This window comes from Dipodomys merriami, unplaced genomic scaffold, assembly GCF_024711535.1.
Source record: "Dipodomys merriami isolate MVZ:Mamm:240054 unplaced genomic scaffold, mDipMer1.0.p SCAF_10, whole genome shotgun sequence".
Lineage (NCBI taxonomy): Eukaryota > Metazoa > Chordata > Mammalia > Rodentia > Heteromyidae > Dipodomys > Dipodomys merriami.
In genome coordinates, this window is record NW_027202271.1 from 34403804 (window position 1) to 34426986 (window position 23183).

Consider the following 23183-nt stretch of genomic DNA (forward strand, 5'->3'; position numbering starts at 1 on the left):
ATGCCTTACCCTCTGGTGGCCTCAGCTCCCGCCCCCCGCCCTCGCCTTCGGGATGCCGCCGCCGCGGGCGGTAGAGCGGGGCCGGGGCGGGAGGGGAGGGGGGGAAGCAGGTGGAGGGGCCGCGCCCGGGGGACAGGCCGCGCCCTCCGGGAGCCTCGGCTCCGCCTCCGAGTCGCGCGCCGCCTCCGCTCCCCTCCCCGGCACCAAACCCCGGGAGCTGTCGGATCGCTGGGGCGGCCGCGGCCACCGAGACTCAAGGGTTAGGAAGGGTTTCCACACATTCTAGAACTCCAGAGCACAAGGCAGCCCCACCAACTGCAGTTTAACCCTCTAACCGAAGTGTTTCGATGATGAGGACTTCGTCCCATTAGTCACATCGATGATCAGTGGTATGCTTTAACACTGGTCTACTTTACTGGATCGAGCCCAGAGACTTTAGTAAGTGAAATACTTTTTAGGCATTGATAGAACAGTAAAATCTTGCTGTCATTCTGGGCCTTTCTCTGTAGTTGTGTGACTGTTTCCACTCAAAGCAAAGGTCCTACACCATTTGAACCACACCACTCCTAGCTATCTGCTATTTAATCGAAGATAAGCATCTCCAGTTTGTCTCCTGAGGCCTGAGCCACTGGCTTGTGCTATCATTCTTCCTGTGTAGTTTTGGTAGTCATTTAAATTCTCTGAACCTCTATTCTTCATACATAAAATCTAGGTAATTCCCATTTATTTATTGTTAGGAAGAGATAAGAATATAAAGTACCCCAGGTTAAGCATACATTAGAAACTATTAAATCTCAAGTCCTCCCCCATACTTTGCATCTACCCCCATAGAAAAGGGAGGGAGGGAACTAGTTATACTATGTTATATTAAGAGTCGTTGGATCAGTTTGCTGTTTTAAAAATTTTATTTAGAATGCCTACTTGTAGAAGTTAACGGTTTTTACAGATCTTTAGAAAAATTCAATTCTTTTCTTTCTGCAAACATTTATAACAGGTTAGGAATAATAGATAAGAAATGTAATACATTACAAAACAGTAGCCTGTGACTATCTACATTTACTATGCACCTTAAGGAAAAGAATGAGTGTGCCATACTTGCACTGCAGATAACATACTTTTAATTTTATCATACAAAACTGACCAGTGGTAGTGCTTGAATTTATAAATGGCCATTAAACAGGATATTTATAAACTTAAGTGTATATTTAGCATGCTAAAACATGAAAAAAAAATTCAACCAAAGTTCTGTGGCTCATCATTCAACTGTTTCATGGCAATTTGCTTTCAATTTTCAGTATTATAATACCAAAATAATTTTACATGATAAATGCAGAAACAAAATTTTCTAAATATTTTAGAAAGTATATTCACATTCATTTTGTCATGGGTTTCTTGTGGCTCTTCTAAATATGTTAATCATACTAAAAAGACACTGGTCCTATACAATTTTAACAGTCCACTTTCAATTAAAAACTAACAAAAGTTATATGTTAAGAGTAACAAAAAGGAAATTAAGTACACTAACAAGGATATGTAGAAGAAAATGAAATTACATCAAATTGGCAGGTTATACATCTTAAAGAATCTCTTTTTACACTTAGTCAAATAACATACAAATTGAAATGTAAACTTACTGGTTTATGCGGGGTTCCCCTCATTGGGTCAAATTGGAAAATTTTATATAAATACTAATATTTTATTTCTTTACATTTTACATAATTTATCGTAATTTCTATTCTTACATATTGACTCATCAATTAATACCATTATTACTGTAGGTCAAGCAAAAATCTCCAAACTAATTACTCACTAGAAATGCTGAACATATGAAAAAAAATTTTACACATTATTATCTTAAATTTGATGAAGATATTCTTCAAAAAGTTAAAACTGCCTTCCACAGAATTCTGTGTATATGGCACAAGATGACATCCAAAACTGTGTGAATTCCATCAAAAAGGCACTGTTTACAATACTCAGAATATTCTGACAAGTCTACTTCAGTGATGTTTGAGAATAAGAAGATATTTGAAATAGGTAAATAGACAAACCCTTAAAAAAGTACAGCACTGCTATTTAAATATACTTCCACTATATAAAAGGAAATAAAGTGACACAAAGAAATGACCTTTTTATGACAAATAAGCCTATAAATACTTTGAACATATTACAGTTCTGTAACAAAAATGACAAAAATATTTTCTTAAAGGCACAAAAGCATGAATATTAAGTGAGAGTTGTAATTTACAAGGCCAACTTTTCAATGGAATGCAATTATCAACAGCTGTGACAGATTATATTGTACCTTCATAAGTGATACATAAAGTACTGATATAAGATATCTATATTGCTGTAATAACATTCCACATGCTTTTTATGATCTTTTTTCTAGCCAACAACGTCTCACTAAAAGAGAATGACTGAAGACCTAGTACATTTCACAACTAAAACAAAAGTGCATGTGTCAATAATTATTACTCATATAAATTTTCCTGTGAGAAAACATTTTCCATAAAAGAAAACTGGTCTTAAGGTTGTAAATCTTAGAAACCACCATGAAGCTTTCAGACAGTTGGGAACTGTGAATGACATTAAAAATCCATATATAGAGGAGTATTAATCTCAGAAAAAAGAACATTCAAAGTCAATTACATATTATGGCTAACTACAAAGATAACTGAATGTTTTAATGGATTCACATACTAAGCCCCAGTATAAGTACTGATCTGCAATTAAGCCACCAATTCCTGAGTTTTGTGTTCTGCCCACAGAAATGAACCTATACAACAAAAGCATGTGGAAACTATTCAATTAGAAATATGCTTTTAGTGTATATAAGAAACAGTCATGAATAACCCTGCTCCTTAGGTTTTGACTCCTTGGGTAAGAATCTATAACATTTTTCCTTAAAAACAAATTCAAAATAATAATTACTCTTCCAGTCTTATAAGACATCCATGCAAATAAAACAATATTAGATCAAATGAAAAAGTAACATACAAGTGGGTAAGACCAAAACCCTAAGACAGGTCATCAATAAAAAATTTTAAGTTGCCAAGGTTTAATGATGAAATAACTTTTGTGATTAGCCAACCAAGTTTCATACAGTATAAATTAATGCTAATTTAAATCATATAAAGATCAAATTGTACAATATTTACAAAATACCACATGTCAATGAATAGGCAGTTGAGCATATAATATTGGTAACAGAATGCAAATACAAAATATATACTGAGAAATATGAAATATAATCCCAAACCCACCTGTTCTAAGACTAATGAAAATACTGGATACACATACACCTTATTTATGCTGGTACATTTAAAAAGTTCTTATGTGTACATATGGAATGCAGTACTGTTTTGACAATACTGCATGGGACATGGCTCTTCATAGATACCTAAGGATACTTAGTTCTATTTGTTAGAAAAAAAACCAGGTTATCAGTTTTCATAAATTAGCAATTCTCCCTTGATATAACATTACATTTGTCACAGCACAGAGTTGATTGTAATTTTACATGTGTCTCACAGTCTCTTCTTAGTCAAAGGCAGATATAGTCAGAGCAATTATTCTCTCTGATCTACATTTTCATTTAAAAAAGCACTCCAAAAATCTATATTTTCTAAAGTATATTTTAGGACATCATCTTCCTAAACTTAACTACTTTTGCGAAAAAAAAAAAAGTTAAGGACTATATGTAAAAACAGAAAGTTAAAAGGGTATGTTGAAGATATAGGCAAAAAAAGAGAGGAAAAATATGCCTGACAAAATGAATCTTAAAGAATTGTGGTTTTGCCACAAGATGAAAATGACTAAGAATAGAGGGGCATAATAAAGACTTAAACTTTAGAACTCAATACTTTTAAATGCTCAACTACTGCACATTTTAAGGAAACCAATTTTAATGCATACATATAAAGGCTATTAAATAGTGCCATTTCTTATTGCCTTTTTCTTTTTGGTTTTTGAAGTAAAACATTTGTTATAGTTTTTTCCTATTCTACTTATTCATTGAACATACTAGGGTTCAAATGAACACTAAAATGTTTTTCAAAAGAAAAAACATGAACTATCACTATTTCATATGCTTTATAAACATCTTTAGAATTTGGCCTATTAACATGGACCAGATAACTTAAAAAAAAAAAAAAGAAAAAAGGACAGCAATCAATTTTGACCACACTTTTCAACAAGTGTGTATGGTGGTGTTACAATTAATACATCCATGTAGCTGCATACCAGGTTTTTTATATTGATATACACATAAGTACATATATACTTATACTTAGAAATATTAAATTCTACAGGTTTAAAAATCATTTGTAAACTTTTAAAAACTTTGCCACGTCTTTTTCAAGATACTAATTCTGACCATTTGTAATTTTTATTTCTTGGTGTTTCTAAGAACACAATTGACCTGGGTACTTTGAAAATGATTTTTAACAGTATAATATATTGAAATATTTACAATAGGTCTATTACCCCATCATTTCCAAGTCTGTAAATTCCTTGATAATAGTTTTGTGCCTATCCAATAGACTACCATACATACATTAATAAGATCAATAGCATTTTCATTATGAACAATGTTTGCAGTACATCTCAGAACATTCTATAGAACACAAGACTAATGTCTAATAAGAATACATAAGAGATAGCTATGTGTACATGTAATCACATGTAAGACATATTCTCATAAAAGCTAGAAATATCCTGGTTCTTAACACATAGCTCACATTATTAGACAAATGGGATAGCTCTCATTTTAAGTTAAGGATAAAAGATATGAAAGGTAGACACATACACACTTATCTCCTGTAATTTTTGTTTTAGAAATATTTCATGTTTTAACAAAGACCAAACCAACTTGAACACTGGTCCCAGGTCAAAGCTGATTTTTCTAGTTCACTGATTGAACTGTAAAGAACTTCTACTTAAACATGAAGTTTATTATGACTTGAAGCAAAATCAGGAGGAAAATGATGAAGTAGTCTTTCTGTTGCAGAAAATAATCCGTGGCAGGTGTGCTTGGAACTAAGTGATTTCGAAGAGCCATAATGTTTCTACAAAATTATAAACAATAATTAAATTAATTTTCCAGAGATATTAGCACAAAATTCACAATTTGATATCATATGGTCAGAAAGACCTTAATACATTATCTAAATAATCTGTTAAATTACTACCAAAACAAGGATATGATGATGCCATACTTCACATCAAATTATATGTACCAAACACAATTATGTTTGTAAAAATTTGATGACATAGAAACATACTACCTTCTGTTACAGCAGTTGTTTTAAAAACAAACATTTGCTTTTTAATTGATTCATTAAGGTTCTTTTTGTAAGGGTAGCAATAGAAGAAAATTCTAAATTCTCCAGGAAAAAAAAATAACAGTAAAATTCAAACAAACAAACAAAAATAAACCCAGCTGGGCCCTGATGGCTCATGCCTGTAATCCTAGTTACTCAGGAGGCTGAGATCTGAGGATCACGGTTCAAAGCCAGCCCAGGCAGGAAAGTCCATGAGACTAATCTCCAATTAACCACCAGAAAACTGAAAGTGGTGCTGTGGCTCACATGGTAGAGTGCTCACCTTGAGCTGAAGAGCTCAGGGACAGTGCCCAGACCCAGAGTTCAAGCCCCATGACCAACAACCAAAACAAAAAGAAAAAACAAACCAACACTGTAGATGTAAGCCACTATTTAATTGTCCAAAATGTATCTAGTATTGAGTGCTGAATACATAAAAACAGGTGGGCCAATATTTTCAACATTTAAAAACTAAGCATGGAAGGAATATAAACATGAGAGGAAATGAATCTGAACTCAGACTAACTTTAGCAATGGAATAGGATCAGGATTCCTTCTCCTCCAAGAAAACTCTTAAGTGTTAATAATCTTTAGTTGCTGGATTTTGGTGTACTTGCTGCAGAGGATACTGGGATAGTAAGAAGAACACTCAAAAATCATTGGGCATGACTATTTACCCATTGTTTTTGTAGTATTTCAATATATCAACAATGAGTAAATTAAATATTAACCATATACAATGGGGTTGTCAAACCAAGCCTTGTTACCTTTCTCAGAAACAATCCCATCTCCACACTCAATTAGAGCATGTAATCCTAGCAGTAAAATACAGTGGTTCCAATTCTACTTCAGAAGAGAAAAAAAAATCCACCGTTTTACCCAGTATTAGTACTAGAGGAATGTCATAAGATTACATACATCAGATGATAGAAGCCAGAATTCTAGTTTAACTTAGCAATAATGTAACTATACGTAAGATTTTCCATATAACCAATTTCTTAACTATTCACTCAGTCAGTAGATATTACCTTTTGATATCTTCCTGTGTTTGTTTTATAGATTCGATGGAATTTTGAATGTCTCCCAGTTCAATCCCTTTCTTTCTTCGTGTACTTGGTTTTACAGATTGAGCTAAAAGACATTTAGAATTAAATCTAAAATTAAATTTAATTCTTGTATAACAAAATTTTCCCTAAGCATTAGTCTTATGGCTAGATATTAGCATAAAACTAATACTCAGTTTTGAGTCTCAACCATATCATTTCAAAACACTATGGATGGGGCTGGGAAGGTGGCTCAGTATTAGAATGCTTGTCTTGCATGCATGAGGCTGGATTCAATTCCTCAGCACCACATAAGCAGAAAAAGCTGGAAGTGGCTCGGTGGCTCAAGTGGTAGAGCGCTAACCTTGAGCTAAAGAGCTGAGGGACAGTGCCCAGGCCCAGAGTTCAGGCCCACGACTGACAGAACAAAACAAAAACAAAAAACAAAAAACCTTTATGGATGCCAGGTACCAGTGGCTAATGCCTATAATCCTTCCTAGTCAGGAGGCTAAGGATGTGAAGATTTATGTTTGAAGCCAGCCTGGGCAGGAAAGTCCATGAGATTCACTAAAAAGCCAGAAGTGGAGCTGTGGCTCAAGCAATAGAATGTTAGTTTGGAGCAAAAATGTTCATGGATAGCACCTAGGTTCTGAATTCAAGCCCTAGGACTGGCACAATAAGATAACAACAAAATACCATAGATATAACATAGTCATAAATTATTTTTGGATGGCATAATTTTTTATTTTATAGCTCATTAAAATGGGCAAAAATAATTCACTTAAAATATGTATTAATTGTGGGAAGGTATTAATTTTCTATATCACTTAAATTTCTTATTAGTTGTAATATTCTTTCAGTTACCCAAACTTTAAATCTCTGTAGTCACTTTGGTTCTTTGTCTACACATTTTTATTGCCAAGCAGCAAGCTGTATAGACTTTCCTCCCACTCCCAAATCCCTCATCATATTCATTCCCTCATTCCTTTTTATTCAGATGTTATTAAACCTCTAGGTCTCAGCTTCCTCTTTCCCTCCCTCCCACCCCTCTTGTTGTTAAACTGGGGTTTGAACACAGGGCCTTAAACCATAGTCTTTCCATTTTCAGCCTCCTGAGTACCTAGGATTATAGGTGTAAGCCTGTCTCATTTTAATAATAATAATACTATTATTATTATTGACATGGTTGTGTTAAGGTATAGTTAACTTAGTTTTGACATGTTAGTCAATAAATAATAAAACTGTACATAATATTACCTTTTAGTACATTGGAATCATATGACTTGCTGATACACCTTCATTCATTGAACCTTAATTTCTCTAGTGTGTTGCACCTCCTTACCACATCCCTAGACTAGATTGCTATAATCCACTAGAAATCCTAAGAATTCATCAGGGCTCTTCTAAAAACCATCTTTCAAACTGAATTGAGATTCTTCTCCTTCAAACTCTTTCTCATCTAATTTTCTTTTTTTTTTTTTTTTTTGATTTTTTTTTTTTAATTGTATTTTATTTTATTTGAGAACATACTGTACAGGGGGGCTACAATTACATGGGCAGGATAATGCATACATTTCTTACCAAGCATTGCAGCCTCCTCCTTTGTTTACCCTTCACTTCCCTTCCCCGCCTCCCCCCTCCCCCCACCCAATTATACCCCCCTCCCCCCCCCCCACACCGACATTGTAAAGCTGGTTTTGACATGACATTTTGTACTTCTCATTGTTGCAACAGGTCCACCTGAAACCTTAAACGACTTTTTGTCCCCATCTCCTCCACATGTTATACTGACATCAAATATAGTGAAAGCGGGGGTTACACTGTGGGGGAGGGACATACAAAGCAACAAAGAAATAATCTTATAAATGCGTTAGAAACACATGCATGAAAGAAACGAAAACATTAAAATACATTATTTAAGGGTTCATTTTCCTAACATCACATTATCTGACCTTTTCCGCTTGACTCATACCTATACTAGATATTGCAAATAAGGGAAACCATGGGACCTATGCTTCTTTGGGCCTGGCTTACTTCACTTAATATAATTTTTTCCAAACCTTTCCATTTCCTAACAAATGGGGAAATGTCATTCTTTCTGATGGAGGCATAGAATTCCATTGTGTATATATACCACATTTTCTTGATCCATTCATCTACTGAGGGGCATCTGGGTTGGTTCCATATCTTAGCTATGGTAAATAATGCTGCAATAAACATAGTTGTGCTGGTAGCTTTAGTGTGGTCTTGTTTGTAAACATTTGGGTAAATACCCAAAAGTGGGATTGCTGGATCATAGGGGAGATCTATGTGAAGTCTTCTGAGGAACCTCCATACTGCTTTCCAAAGTGGTTGAACAAGTTTACATTCCCACCAACAATGAAGTAAGGTTCCTTTCTGTCCACATCCCCTCCAGCATCTTCATCTAATTTTCTTATACTCACTGTTTAAGTGAAATTAGCTCCCTAGCAGAGTGCAAACTCATTAGATGCTATGGCTTAAAGTTTATTTTCCCATAATGTCTAAGATATTAATTTGATCCTTTCTTAATTGTATTTCAGTGTGGTTTAAAACCGCTCATATATTATGTGGCTCAAACAAGAATGTGCCATTATTTAATCTAGTAGCCCATAAATTATATATTAGCTATAATTTTATATTAGCTATATTGTTTTTGTCTGCGACTTTAAACACCAATTTATTTTAAAATGAGAGATTTCTTGAAGCATGGAACTGAGCTCACAGCTTGAAAAATGCTTTCTGAATTTCAACCATGTTTTAAGGCATAAGAATTACTATTATTCTTATTTGTCCATCTCTCTTTTGTATCTTCATGCCTTTTCCTTATAGTCTGCTCTTGCAATTTATGTATAATCTAATATAGCTTCTATACCCTCTCCCTACATCCCCCTAAATTCTTACATTATCTCCTTGATTAATTTTGTTTTTAGTCAGTCATGGGGCTTGAACTCTGGGCCTGGGAACTACCTCTGAGCTCTTCAGCTCAAGGTGAGTGCTCTACCACCTGAGCCACAGAGCTACTTCCAATTTTCTGGTGGTTAATTGGACACAAGAGTATCATGGATTTTCCTGCCTGGGCTGACTCTGAACTATGATCCTCAGATCTCAGCCTCCTGAGTAGTTAGGATTACAGGCATAAGCCACCGGTGCCCAGCTCTCCCTGGTTAATTTGAAAAATCATTTACATACATCAAAGTAGATGTTTATGGTGAATAGTTTACAATATATATTTTTACTTTCACTTCCAGATGAGTCCTGGATATCAGGTTCTGGGGAGGAGTATCCTTTTGCCACTTTCTTCTGTTGCCTGGTTGGCTTATGTTTCATTTTGGGGACATTGACCTGAAAAAAAAAATCATGCTCTTGAGTTGGCATGGTAATTTATATTAAAAGACCACTGTCATACAATTTTCAAAACCATTCATGGGGATCAGAAACAGGGCAAAGAAAAAAAATCTAATGAAACTGAACCAATAATGCATTACAAATTATCTTATTTGTCATAGGAAAAAATTTGGCACCAAAAGTAAAATACCGAAGTAACTCCTTTTTTACTTGTAGCAACCCAATGTTTTATTCATCAAATAGACAGCAACTGTTGTTAGTTTGAATTTTCTTCCGAAAGTGTGTTATCTTTGTCTTTTGGAGCTAGAGTCTCACAATTTTTCTTTTTCTTGTTTTCCTATTTTGGAGATGGAGTCTCACAACTTTTCCTTTTTTTGTTGCTTGTCTTTTCAGTTGTATGGCTTGAATTCAGGGGCCTGAAATTTTTAGCTCAAAGCTAGTGCTCTACCACTTACTTCAAGCCATTTCTGGTGTTCTCATGGTTAACTGGAGATAAGAGTTTCAGGGACTTTCCTGCACGGCTGGCTTTGAACCTACATCCTCAGATCTCAGCCTCCTAGGTAGCTAGAATTACGGGCATGAGTCACTGGTGCCCGGCTTGTCTCCCAAGTTTTCTGCCTGAGCTGGCTTAGAATCACCCTGATGCTCTGGATCTCAGCTTCCTGAGCAACTAGGATTACAAGTGTGAGCCAACAGTTCCTGGCTCAATGATATTAAATAATAATGTTTGAATATCATACTTATCAGCTAGGTAATAATAGCTTACATCTGTAATTCTAGCTACTCAGGAGTCCTGGAAGCTGTCAGTTTGAAAGCAGCCCAGACAGAAAAATCACGAGACTATTTACAGTTAACAAGGAAAATGTAGGCACTTTAGGCATATCCCAATTAGTAGAGGCTTGAGCAAGAAAGCAAAGAGAGCATGAGGCACTGAGTTCAAGCCTGGTACCAGTGTAGGCAAGCACACACACAGGCACACAAAAAATTCATACTTATTTTGTTACCAATATTAGAAATACTGGATGGAAGGAAATACTGCATTATGTTGAGTTTCTAGTAGAACTTAGATGATTGATAGTTTAATAATATATGGATAATAGAGGAAGCAACTTAGTGTAAACAGAAATGAAACTAAAATTTTGCAGAGCTTAAACTTACAAAAATTTCTAATTCATAGTGAGCAAGAGGATTCTGTATTCACCCTATATTTCTACTTCAAATCCTGGAGCATTAAAATGACAAAGGTGTCAGCAATACAACTGAGAGTGTAAATCTTTGCATATATACTTTTTTTATTTTTAGCAACTATCTACAATGTAGCACCATTAATTAGCAGTATTTTTATATAACAATCACTATTTCCAAAACATCAGTAACTCCCCATTTTTTCCTTTTTCTGAATTTCTGTAGCCTCTAATCTATTTTTAGTCTCTATTCATTCATTCATTTGAAAAATCATATAATATTTGCCTTTTTTTTTTTTTTTTTGGTCGGTCATGGGTCTTGAACTCTGGGCTTGGGCACTATCCCTGTACTCTTCAGCTCAAGGCAAGCATTCTACCGCTTGAGCCACACCACCACTTCCGGTTTTCTAGTGGTTAATTGGAGACAAGAGTCTCACAGACTTTCCTGCCCGGGTTTTGAACTGTGATCCTCAGCCTCCTCAGTAGCTAGGCTTACAGGTGTGAGCCACTGGCGCCCGGCAATATTTGCCATTTTTATTTGGTCCTACCTTGTTTAGTGCAAGATTTTCAAGTTTCATCCATGTTGTGGAATACAACAGAACTTCATTAACTTTTTTTTTTTTTTTGGTCGCTTGTGGGCCTTGAACTCTGGGCCTGAGCACTGTCCCTCAGCTCTTCAGCTAAAGGCTAACGCTCTACCACTTGAGCTATAGTGCAATTTCCAGTTTTCTGGTGGTTTATTGGAGATAAGAGTTTCACGGACTTTCCTGCCAGGGCTGGCTTTGAACTTCAATCCTCAGATCTAGCCTCCTGAGTAGCTAGGATTACAGGCGTGAGCCACTGGCACCTGGCTTCATTACCTTTTATCTTGAATAATATAGAACTGTATGGACATATCACATCTTATATATCCATTCATCAGTTAATGAATTGTTTCTACCTTTTGGAAAATTGTGGATAATCATGCAATGACCATTGCTGAAGTAGTATTTCCAAGAACTGTTTTCAGTTTTTCTGGATTAGAATCGCTGGTTCATGTGGTAATTTTACATTTATAAACATTGAAGAATTATTAATTTTCCTTTTCCATTAATTTTAAATTATAATCTTCATACTAATAGTAAGGTAATAACCTAAGTGTGGTTTTGGTTTATATTTTCCTCATAATTAATAATGTTAAACATCTTACCATGTATTTTTTACAACAACTGTGTATTTATTTTGGATAAAAGTCTGATCAAAGTCCTTTAACCATTTTCACATTGAGCTGTCAGTTTTGTTAAGTTTGGACTCTTTACATTTTTGGGATAGCAGAGCTTTATTAAATAAATGGGTAGCAAATACTTTGTCATTCTAAAGATTGAATTATAATTTGCTGTTGGTGTTATTGTTATATTTATGTTTATAGTGTTATAGCTAAGCATCTATTGCCAAGTACAAGGTATGAAGATTTGTCCATTTTCTTCTAAGAGTTTTATGGTCTTAGTTCTCATTTTAAGAATGGATCCATTCTGGAGACAAGAGGCTTTTTCTTTGTTGCTGTTTTTGTTATCTTTCCTTTTCTCTTGTTTTTTCATTGAATTTCTAGAGGAATTTTTCATCTGCTACCATACTTTTCAGCTATACAATTTGTTTGGTTCTTTTGTAGTCTCTCATTAATATTCTCAGAAACAAGTGCCTCACGTAGTCTTTTAGGTAGTAAGAAGCCTACCAGGTTAGAATACACACATAAATTCCTGCATATGGTCTGGTTTGATCCTTTGGGCACCAAGAATTCCACTGGAATGAATAAGTCTGTAAGACTTATGGGAAGAGGGTCTGGCAAGGTTAAGTAAAATGCTACAGAGCTTTCCTACTAGTTTTTTTTTTTTTTTTTTTTGATTCAGCATTCCCTTGGTTGATGCAAATGTCTATTTTCCAGAATTCTGGCAACTTTTAATCTGATAGCATTTGCCCTTTTGATGTTCTTTGGGGACATAGAGCTTAAAGCTGCACTAACTCTGCTTAACTAAAATATTTAAATTTGAAAACCAAATTTTAATTGTAGACAGCCATAGACAACAAATTTATATGCCTAGCAGATGTAATTTTTGTTTTGTCTTCTTTTTAATTACATACCATTGGAGTGCGATGTTTAACTTTAGTCTGGATAACACCATCTTTTTCAAACTGTATCATATCATTAAGTGGGTCCCATGGTCGAGTACTAAATAAATAGAAAAAAAAATTGTTTAATGGCCAAGCAAAGAACTTAAAAAACTTGTATTCTGTGATTAGATTTTTATTAATAATTATAAACATAGTTCTAATATCAAGATTGGCCCATATCTAATCTTCTGATCATTAGTTCTACTCTCACGGAATTGAATTTATAATGACTGGAATTGCAAGTTCAGAATTTCACATTAATCTATATAGCAAGTAATAAAACCATTGTAAGAATGCAGGTAAGCATATTATTTGAAATAAATTCATTTTACTTACTCTGCAAACCTGTAATGCCATTCTCCTGTGAGTGCATCAAGTTCAAATAACTTGCAAGTCCATTCTTCATTTTTTGTTTTCCTATCTCTGGCAGCTTGCCTTTGAGCTTCTTCCAAAACACACTTCTCTTGAGTAGCTTCTGTTTGATCTTTGGCATTTATGGCTCGTGTTACTCGTTGCCAGAGTCTAATACATGTGCAAAAATAGTATTAAACAACAGAAAACCAAATCTCTATAAGAATCTATTGAGAGAAAATGATGTTCATGTGGATTTCTGGCTTTAACAGAGCTTACAGTCATATGCTGAGAAATTAGTCAACATAAAAACCCAGTATCTTGAGTAGAGAGACACCTGCTTGTAAGTGAATAATAATTTGTTCTTGGCAAGAGAAATTTATTACATGAATTCTCAAACATATGGTAGTGAATGTTGCAAAATAAAGATAATGGAAATGTACTAAAGTTAGGGCTCAAGAGAATCTACATTTTAACAAGCTCTCCAGATAATTCTTATATATACTGTTTAAAATCCACTGGCTTCAGGAAAATCTAGTAGTGCTTCTCAACCTTGGATGCTTGCAAATTATCAGAGAAGTTTCCAAAGGAGAGGGATCAAGTGTCAATATTTTTTAATGCTGTCAAGAATATTCTATGTAATTTAACAAAATTTAACAGTAATTTAACAAAAAAGACTTTCAGAAAGATAATTTAGAAAAATAATTTTCCCATTAAAATTTGTTTTTTTCATCAATCCAATGAAAATACATACAAAATTTATGGATCAACCATCTGAGAAGATAGTATGTCGCAAAAAAGAGAATAGAAGTTTAGGCAGATTTGGGCTGAGTCCTAGGGCTGTCACTTCTTAGTTTTCCATTCTGTCTTATTTCTTCATCTTTAAAATATGACTAATTATACTAATATCTCAAAACATATATTTTTAAAAAGTTTTGCATGGAGAATATCATGTGGTTGTGTCTGAATGGATATTTTAGAACTGATGCATAGGTATTTTCTATCTCTGACAAACTAAATTTTAGTATAGAAGGGAAAGCTCATGTAGACTTGAATAAGGGCATGTAGGAACAATTAATATATATAACTGCATAGCAAAAGTATCTTTCACATAGAAGCATTCTTTGCCTAACATAGATACACTGTATACCATAATTTTTACTCAAAGGTGTAAGTAATCCAAGCAAAAATGTTATTATTTAGCAATAGAAACTATGGCATTAATTACAGGCCAAATAAGTAAGTCCAGCATACCCGTGTCTGTATTCTTGTATTTCAGAGAATGGAACAAAAGTAGATTCAGTTATATTCCCTTTGCCAAGAGTACTATATATCTAACCTAAATTAGGTAACAGCTGTTAGGATAAAACCAAGAACTACTAATTTATTCTGTAATTTTATGCAAACAAAATAAGGCACTGGAGCACATGAGAAGAGAAAGGAAAAATATAGGCAGTTTTAGTTGTGAGCTACAGAAAAACAGTATGATTTGTCATAACGCATAAATGATAAACTTCTGCTGAATTAAATTCTGACAGCATATAGAGAATAGTGACTACTCTATAAAAGGACTAAGGATGCAATCCTTTCAAAGGTGTGGTTCAAGTGGTAGAGTGCCAGCCATGTGCACAAGAGCCAAGAAGAAACAAAACAAGGTTTTCAGTTCAAGCCAGCATGCATGCGCATACACACACAAAACACTCTTTTGACTTCCATGAAGTGAGCTGACAAATAGTATACTTACTTTTCTGATTCAAAATCTTCTTGCTCTTCAAATTTTACAGTATGCCTTATTAATCTCCATTGCCTAATGTCAGGGGTTGGATTCCAGAAAACCTCTGAATTATCAGTCTTTTTATCATTAATGAAAACTTCACTATCCTATATTTAAGAAATCAAGCATTATTGTGGAGACTTATTGTATTTATAATGAAATTAAATGCATATTGATATAAAAATAATATGTTCTTCCTGTTACTGAATCCTATTGAATGAATATATTTTAAAACAAAATTAGTATTTGTCTCGAATTCTTTTCCATGTTTTTACAAAAACCATTAAGATTAAATATATAACATCCATTTAAAATCTTTGCTTAAAGAAATAAAGTTCATGAGATTTTAGTAAACAAACTTTAGTCATTACATACAAAGCCTTAGCTACCACCTCAAACTCTCCAAGAAAAACATCATATTTGTTATAGTTACTATCCATGGACTCAATATCTAGGTATGGAAAAACCTTAAAGAGTTTTTGTTAGCATTAAGGATTTCAGTATAATCTCAGAAATCGTATTTTTTTTTTTTTTTTTTTTTTTGGTCGGTCGTGGGGCTTGAACTCTCGGCTTGGGCGCTGTCCCTCAGCTCTTCAGCTCAAGGCGAGCGCTCTACCACTTGAGCTATAGCGCCACTTCCGGTTTTCTAGTGGTTTATTGGAGATAGGAGTCTCATGGTCTCTCCTGCCCGGGCTGGCTTTGAACCGCGATCCTCAGATCTCAGCCTCCTGAGTAGCTAGGATTACAGGCGTGAGCCACCAGCGCCCGGCAGAAATCGTATTTTTTAAAAAGATTGCTTTGTCTGTTTTCTAAGTGACACTCAGGTAGAGCCAATTTTATTTTTAAAACTCCATATTTGGCTACGTGCCCAAGTCCCTAAATCATGTTTCATTGGTTACTTTTGCTTACTATAAAGCAGAAAACATTTATACTCAGTTTTCAAAGAGTATCTAATTAGTATGACAATTTTATTCATCTAAGCTCCTCTTTAAAAACTGCACATATAGAATCTAGAACAACAGAAAAGTACATCAAAGTAAATTAAAGCCATTGCTCTTATATGATAGCTTCTCCAAATGAAACTATGCTTCTTTCTTTCAAGTGAAAGGTAGTAAAGTGCTGTGTAGAAAAGCACAGCCCTGCAGCCAAACTGCAGAGCTACAATTAGTGGTCCACCACCTACTTTAAGCAAAGTATTCAAATGCTTTGGCTTTGTTTACATCTGCGTAAAATGGGGAACAATAATAAATAGTAGTATGTAACCCACTATACAAGGCTATATTAAATATTAAATATTAAATAGGTCAATATGAGTTACATTCTTAATACCACATATAGTAGGTGACATAAATTTTATCTATTTCTACTGATTTAAGAAAATATTAAAGTTAAATATCATTGATATTGGAGAAGTATCAAATTATCTATGCTGCTTAAGTTAAATAGTGATGCTTTTATAGCACTTAATTGGTAATCATTTCCATGAGATAAAATTCTTTTTGTAAAGATAATAGATTAAAATACTTACCCAGTGACCTTCCAAAGTAGCTAGGACTTCTTTTCCCAATTTAAGTTTTCCTGATATTTGATTAACACAATCACTACTCCCTAGAAATGGCTTTTAAAAGAGAAAATATTGAACATTTTACTTTTAACTTGTATGCAATATAAGTCAGCAAGGAATAATTATACATTTATGGTATTATTGAAGGCACAAATTCTGAAATCCTGGTCCAAAGTTCAACTAGAAATTTTAAGTGAGGGCTGGGAAGGTGGATCAGTGGTAGAGCACTTGCCTTGCATGCATAAGGCCCTGGGTTTGATTCCTCAGCACCACATAAGCAAAAAGAAAAAAGCCGGAAGTGGCGCTGTAGCTCAAGTGGTAGAGTGCTAGCCTTGAGCTGAAGAGCTGAGGGACAGCGCCCAGGCCCAGTGTTCAGGCCCCACGACCGGACTCAAAAAAAAAAAAGAAAAAAAGAAAAAAAGAAATTTTAAGTGAACTTGATCTGAGGTTATGGAAGACTATCTATGGTACTCTAAATCCATCTAGGATGATTACATTGACATAAATGACACATGCCCTGTACTTTCTCCTAACACTCAAGACTGTGCCCTATCAATGTGACAATACATTAAACAATAACTCAGGAAACTGCAGAAATTTTTTTAAATCTATTAAAAGAAATAGTACATTTTCCTTCACAACAAAACCAAGTAAAATATATAACCAAAAAAACTCTCTAAAATATAAATCTAGAAGGATTACACTTTAGGTTGCCTCACTTATCCCTTCCTTGGTGATGAGATATGAGGATTGCAGTTCAAAGCCTGCCCAGCTGGAAAGTCCATGAGGCTCTTATCTCTCCAGTTAACAACCACCCCCGCCCCAACAACAAAAACAATTGGGGTGGTGCTATGGCTTAAGCACTCAAGAGTGCTAGCCTTGTGCAAAAAAGCTCAGGGACAGTGCACAGCCCTTTATTCAAGCCCCAGGATCTGCATGCACACGTGCGCACACGTGTGCGCACACACACAAAGATACTCTTTGATACTATTTCATGCAGTGTCTTTTTTTTGACTTTTTCCCACTGTAGCAGTTGTTTTTTCTTGAATGATGATAGTGATGTTTGAAAATCATAATGAAGGGCTGGGAAGGTGGCTCAGTGGTAGAGCGCTTGCCTTGCATGCTCAAGGCCCTGGGTTCGATTCCTCAGCACCACATAAGCAGAAAGAAAAAAAAAAGCAGGAAGTGGCGCTGTGGCTCAAGTGGTAGAGCACTAGCCTAGAGCTGAAGAGCTGAGGGACAGCGCCCAGGCCCAGAGTTCAGGCCCCACGACCGGACCAAAAAAAAAAAAAAAAAAAAAAAAGAAAATCATAATGAAGGTGGTCTTCAAACAATTTATAAAAACGTTCTAAAAACATTAAGCTGGAACACTGCAATTTTGTCCCTCAGACATCAGATACCTAAGTGATGTCTTCAGATGATTCTAGTCTTCAACCGTTAAATCACCCATGCCCTAACAAGCTTTCCTGAAGTGCAAACATTATGTAATGGAGAGAAGCCATTTCTAATATGACTTGTCTAAATTCCTGGCTCTATTCCTTGTGAGGGTAAGCACATGGTTATTTTTGAGACAATGAGTTTGGAGCAATCTGTTACGCAGAAATAGTACCCAATACAACTCTATTTTAGTGTACATAACTGGAATGTAATTTGATTTATACATTCTGGTATGTAAAGTAATGCTTTAATTTATGAAGACATTTCTATCCAGTCACTTTTAGGCATTTCTTTTAGAACAGGGGTTTGAATTCAGTCTCTTACATGATAGGCAGGTATTCTACCACTCGATCTACATCCTCTTACTGTTTTTGTTTTAGTTATATTTTGGATAGGTCCTGGGCTTTTTGCCAGGAAATCAACCTCAGACTATGATCTGCCTTCCTATGGTTTCCCTGTACCTAGGATCACAGACATGTACCAACATTCCTGGCTTGTTGGTTGAAATAGGTGTCACTAACTTTTTGTCTAGGCTTGCCTTAAATTGGGGGCCTTCAGATCTCTGCCTTCTAAGTAGCTGAAATTACAGGCATGACTTAGTTACTTAGTTTGGACTTAGTAACTTCTTAGTGCTCTTTTCCTATATCAATATTTTTATTAATTAAAATTAAAAACAAAAATGATGGCTTTGTGTTTGGATTTAGCAAGTTTGCTGCCTTAGTCTACCCCAAGATTTTCATTCAACTTGCCCTCGATGGAGTCTTACAAACTTTTCTTCCCAGGCTTGCTTTGCACCATCATCTTCCAAATCTCAGCCTCCTGAATAGCTAGGATTCCAGGCATGAGCCACTGGCTCTTGGCATGAATGGTGCTTTTATATTTAGTTCTTAAGTAGAAATTAAATTGTGTTCTTTCTTCAATACTTATAACCCAGCTCTCAGGTAATTAGGTGATATGACCTATCACACTCTACTTACCTTTAGTTTAAATTCAAGTATTGCACTATATCCAGTTTTTTGACATGTAATATTGACTGTTCCACCAAGCTCCAGTGTCATTGTGCCATAAAGAATTCCTAAAGAAAAAAACATTGACAGAAGGCTGAAGAGAGAAGGGCAGTGGCCAATAATAAATACCATTTTGTTATCTAATCTCCATCTACAAGAAACTTGTAAATCAAGGTGATTCTTTTCCACTGGATAAAATGCAAACGTAAGTTCATTATATAGAATATGAACAGATATCAGTGAATTCACATCATGTACAGATTCCATAACTTCATCTTATGTCTATTAAATGAATTGGTAATCCTAAATCAAAAGCCTTGGTGTACCCACATACATTCACTTATAAGGATGTAGGATAAAGTTTGGATAATGATAAAAAAAGAGTGACACTGATTAAGATGTATTGTACTCATAAACTGACAAGTTGATCTGGAATCCCTTTGTATGACTACTTAAAGCTAAAAAGAAATATATGAATTAAGGAAAATCTTTACCTTTACAATGAGCATATGGCATTGTCATTACATAATCTTCACCTCTGTTCAAGAAAGTTAGCCGTGCTTCTCCCTCTAATATTGCAGACAATGAGTTCCCTGAAACAAGTATTGTTTATTAAATTTCACAAGCCTAATTCAACCAATTCAACAGCAAACAAAAATCATTTAGGACATCTATCAGGTATATATAGTAGAATATCTTAAGAAAAATCACAATGTCAGTATGTCCAACCATATATTTAGGACATTGATTCATATTATGAATCCTACAAAATGAGTATTTTTAAAAGTATAGTTTTATGTATTTATTATTCTAGGACGGTAAGAAGAAGAATATTGCACTTGTAGAATAGTCAATAAAACAGTTTCACTATAGAGCTCCATTTGTCTTTTTCTATGAAAATGTAATTTTTATTTGTAAATCAAATAACTTAGGCCACAAAATTTAAATATAGTAAATATTTATATTAAAATACAATAATTCTAAGGATAATTAAAAATAAAAAGATCTAAAATCTACCAAAATATAACTGAAACAATGTCACAGAGATTTCTTAAAGGTTTTTCACAGTGCATTTTTCTCTTCTAATATCTTTAGTCCTCTTATAGTTACAGCTCTATCACTTCATTGAATAGAAACAAATGCACTTTCTAGGTCCATTCAGTTCCAGACCTCTGTACTATTATACTGGTAACATTTCCAGGTTATAAATTCAGAAGACAATGCTAAATTTTTTACTACTAATATATATTACAAAACATTGACAACAAGAAAAAAGTCTCCTTTTATTTTCCCAGAAATTTGCCAGTTCAGAAATAATCTTTTTTTTTAATTTAATTTTTTTTATTGTGAAAATACTGTACAGAGGGTTTACAATTACACGGCCAAGAAATAATCTTCAGTTAACTCTGAGTCTGAGTTTCTCTCTGGTATCACCTACCTGACTAACGAATTTTACTTTGCATTTCTTGAAGTTTGAGTCCACTAGCAACAAATTATTGTGTGTGTGCTTTGGTTTCGTGTGTGTGTGTGTGTGTGTGTGTGTGTGTGTGTGTGTGTGTGTGTGTGTCCACTAGCAACAAACTATTGTGTGTGTGCTTTGGTTTCGTGTGTGTGTGTGTGTTTGTGCTTTGGTTTCGTGTGTGTGTGTGTGTGTTTGTGCTTTGGTTTCGTGTGTGTGTGTGTGTGTGTGTGTGTGCGTGTGTGTGTGTGTGTGTGTTACGGGGGTTTGAACTCCAGGCCTAGTCATTATCCCTTAGCTTTTTTGCTCAGGGCTGGCTGGTGCTCTACCATTTGTCATTACTCTACTTCCTGCTTTTCTTTTGTTGGTTAACTAGAGCTAAGAGCCTCATGGACTTTTCTGCCCAGTCCAGCTTCAAACTGCAATCCTCAGATTTTAGCCTCCTAAGTAGCTAGGAGTGTGCCAGAACTTGGGACATGAGATATTCTGATACTTGCCATCTTTTGCAAATTTACTTTGGTGGTACTATATAATTTGAATTTAGGGCCTTGTGCTTAACTATGAGGGCACTCTACACATGAGTCATATCCCAGGTCTTTTGCGTAGAGTCTTGCATTTTTCCCAGGCCAGCCTAGACTGTTTTATTTATTTATATTATTTTTTAAATAAGTTTTTTTACTGTAAAAATACTGTACAGAGGGGTTACAGTTACATGAGTACATTTCTTATCCAGCATTGTTGCCTTCTTTGTTTTTTCCCCTACCATCCTGACCCTCCTAACCTCTCAACTATACCACTCCCTCACCCCCGCCTAAATAGTAAAGTTTGTTTTTCGACATAACGTCTTGTACATCTCATTGTTGCAATGGGTCAATCTGTATCCCTTTTTAAACATTTTGTTTTTTCCCTTCCCTTCCCCAAATTATACCAACATCAAATATAGTGAAAACAGGAGTTATACCATGGGGAACGGACATACAAAGCAACAAAAACAAAAACAAAAATCACATGGTACCTTACTTTCTTAATAGAGATCCAGAAACACAACAAATCAAAGAAAGGTTGGACAAATGGGATTTATGAAGCTGCAGAGCTTCTGCATGGCAAAGGACATAGCTAGCAAGATCAATAGAAATTCCACAGATTGGGAGAAGGTCTTCACTAGCCATACTACAGACAAGGGTCTCATATCTAAAATATACCTAGAATTAAAAAAATTGAATCCCCCAACAACTTATCCTCAAAGAAACAACTGCCTCATAAATAAGTGGGCTAAAGACTTAAAGAGAAACTTCTCTGAATAGGAAAGAAGGATGGCCAATAGACACATGAAGAACTGCTCAACCTCTCTAGCCATAAAAGAAATGCAAATCAAAACAACATTGAGATTCCACCTCACCCCAGTTAGAAGGGCTATAATCACGAACTCTAATAACAACAGATGCTGGAGGGGATGTGGACAGAAGGGAACCTTACTGCATTGTTGGTGGGAATGTAAACTTGTTCAGCCACTTTGGAAAGTAGAAAGGAGGATCTTCAAAAGACTCCACATGAAGCTCCCCTCTGCCCCAGCAATCCCACTTTTGGGCATTTACCCCAATGATCACAAACAAGACCATACTAAAGCTACCAGCACAACTATGTTCATTATTTAACATAGCTAAGATATGGAGCCTAGACTGTTTTAAAGCAGAGCTGACCAAAATGCATGTGTTATTTTCATTCTGCTCTGCCTTAACACTATGTCATAAACTATGTTAAATATTAATGTACAGTAGAATCAACTCAGGAGATTGTAAAAATGTATGCTTTAGAGCTCATTAATTTCTGACGTATTAAGTCAAAATCAGTTCAGTGTTTTAAAATGTTAACTAATACTCTGATTCTGAAATTGAAGGTTCACATAATGACACTTGAAAAATATGAGCAGTTCTAAATAAGAATATAGTTTTCAACACATAGAAAAGTGGTTGAATACTTACGCTTTAGCTACTCTAGAATAATAGATAGGCACTTGAAAGTAAATGGTGTTTATAGTATAGAATAGCAGTGTGAAAAAAAAACAGGGCAACAGATCAGAAAAGGTAGTCATTAAAGTGGAAAATAATGACTGAAAATCAGTGGTGATTTTCAAAGGGGAAGTTAGTTGGCTTTTGATAAAAGAAAGTTATTTCATTCTATATGCATTTTGTATACATGGAAATAAATACCAGGCAATTTAAGGAGCAAGACCAGCATAAAAATATAGAACAAACATGTAAGTAATTACCTAAGCTAAAGTAAGAAGTTTTCTAACCACAACCATAAAAGCAAGAGGTAAAGGGATAGTTGATATATCATTGTAAAATGTCAAGAGAAAGACTTCTTTTTAAAAAAAACCCAAAGAAATTCTTCCAGATTAATTAACTAAAACCCACAGATATAATGATAATGATATGCTGGTTCAATCCAGCTTCTTAACAGCTATATTAACTCAAAGTTACCATTTTTGTAGTTAAAACAGAACATCCACTCTCATCATTTCCA

The 23183-nt window shown here is 34.9% G+C and overlaps 1 protein-coding gene across 7 annotated transcripts in view; it reads right to left on the reverse strand.

Moving 5' to 3' along the window:
- Positions 1-886: 886 nt before the first annotated feature.
- The window catches only part of Osbpl8 (oxysterol binding protein like 8), a 135400-nt gene continuing 113103 nt past the window's right edge, over positions 887-23183 (reverse strand). For all 7 annotated transcript variants that reach the window (XM_069988960.1, XM_069988969.1, XM_069988950.1 and 4 more), the window contains 9 exons: positions 19693-19791; positions 19169-19266; positions 16719-16808; positions 15161-15297; positions 13402-13587; positions 13036-13123; positions 9625-9730; positions 6353-6455; positions 887-5069 (listed from right to left, as the gene is read on the reverse strand). In XM_069988960.1, coding sequence (XP_069845061.1) covers positions 4937-5069; positions 6353-6455; positions 9625-9730; positions 13036-13123; positions 13402-13587; positions 15161-15297; positions 16719-16808; positions 19169-19266; positions 19693-19791 — 1040 coding nt within the window. In that variant the 3' untranslated portion in view covers positions 887-4936. The remainder of the gene's footprint in view (positions 5070-6352; positions 6456-9624; positions 9731-13035; positions 13124-13401; positions 13588-15160; positions 15298-16718; positions 16809-19168; positions 19267-19692; positions 19792-23183) is intronic.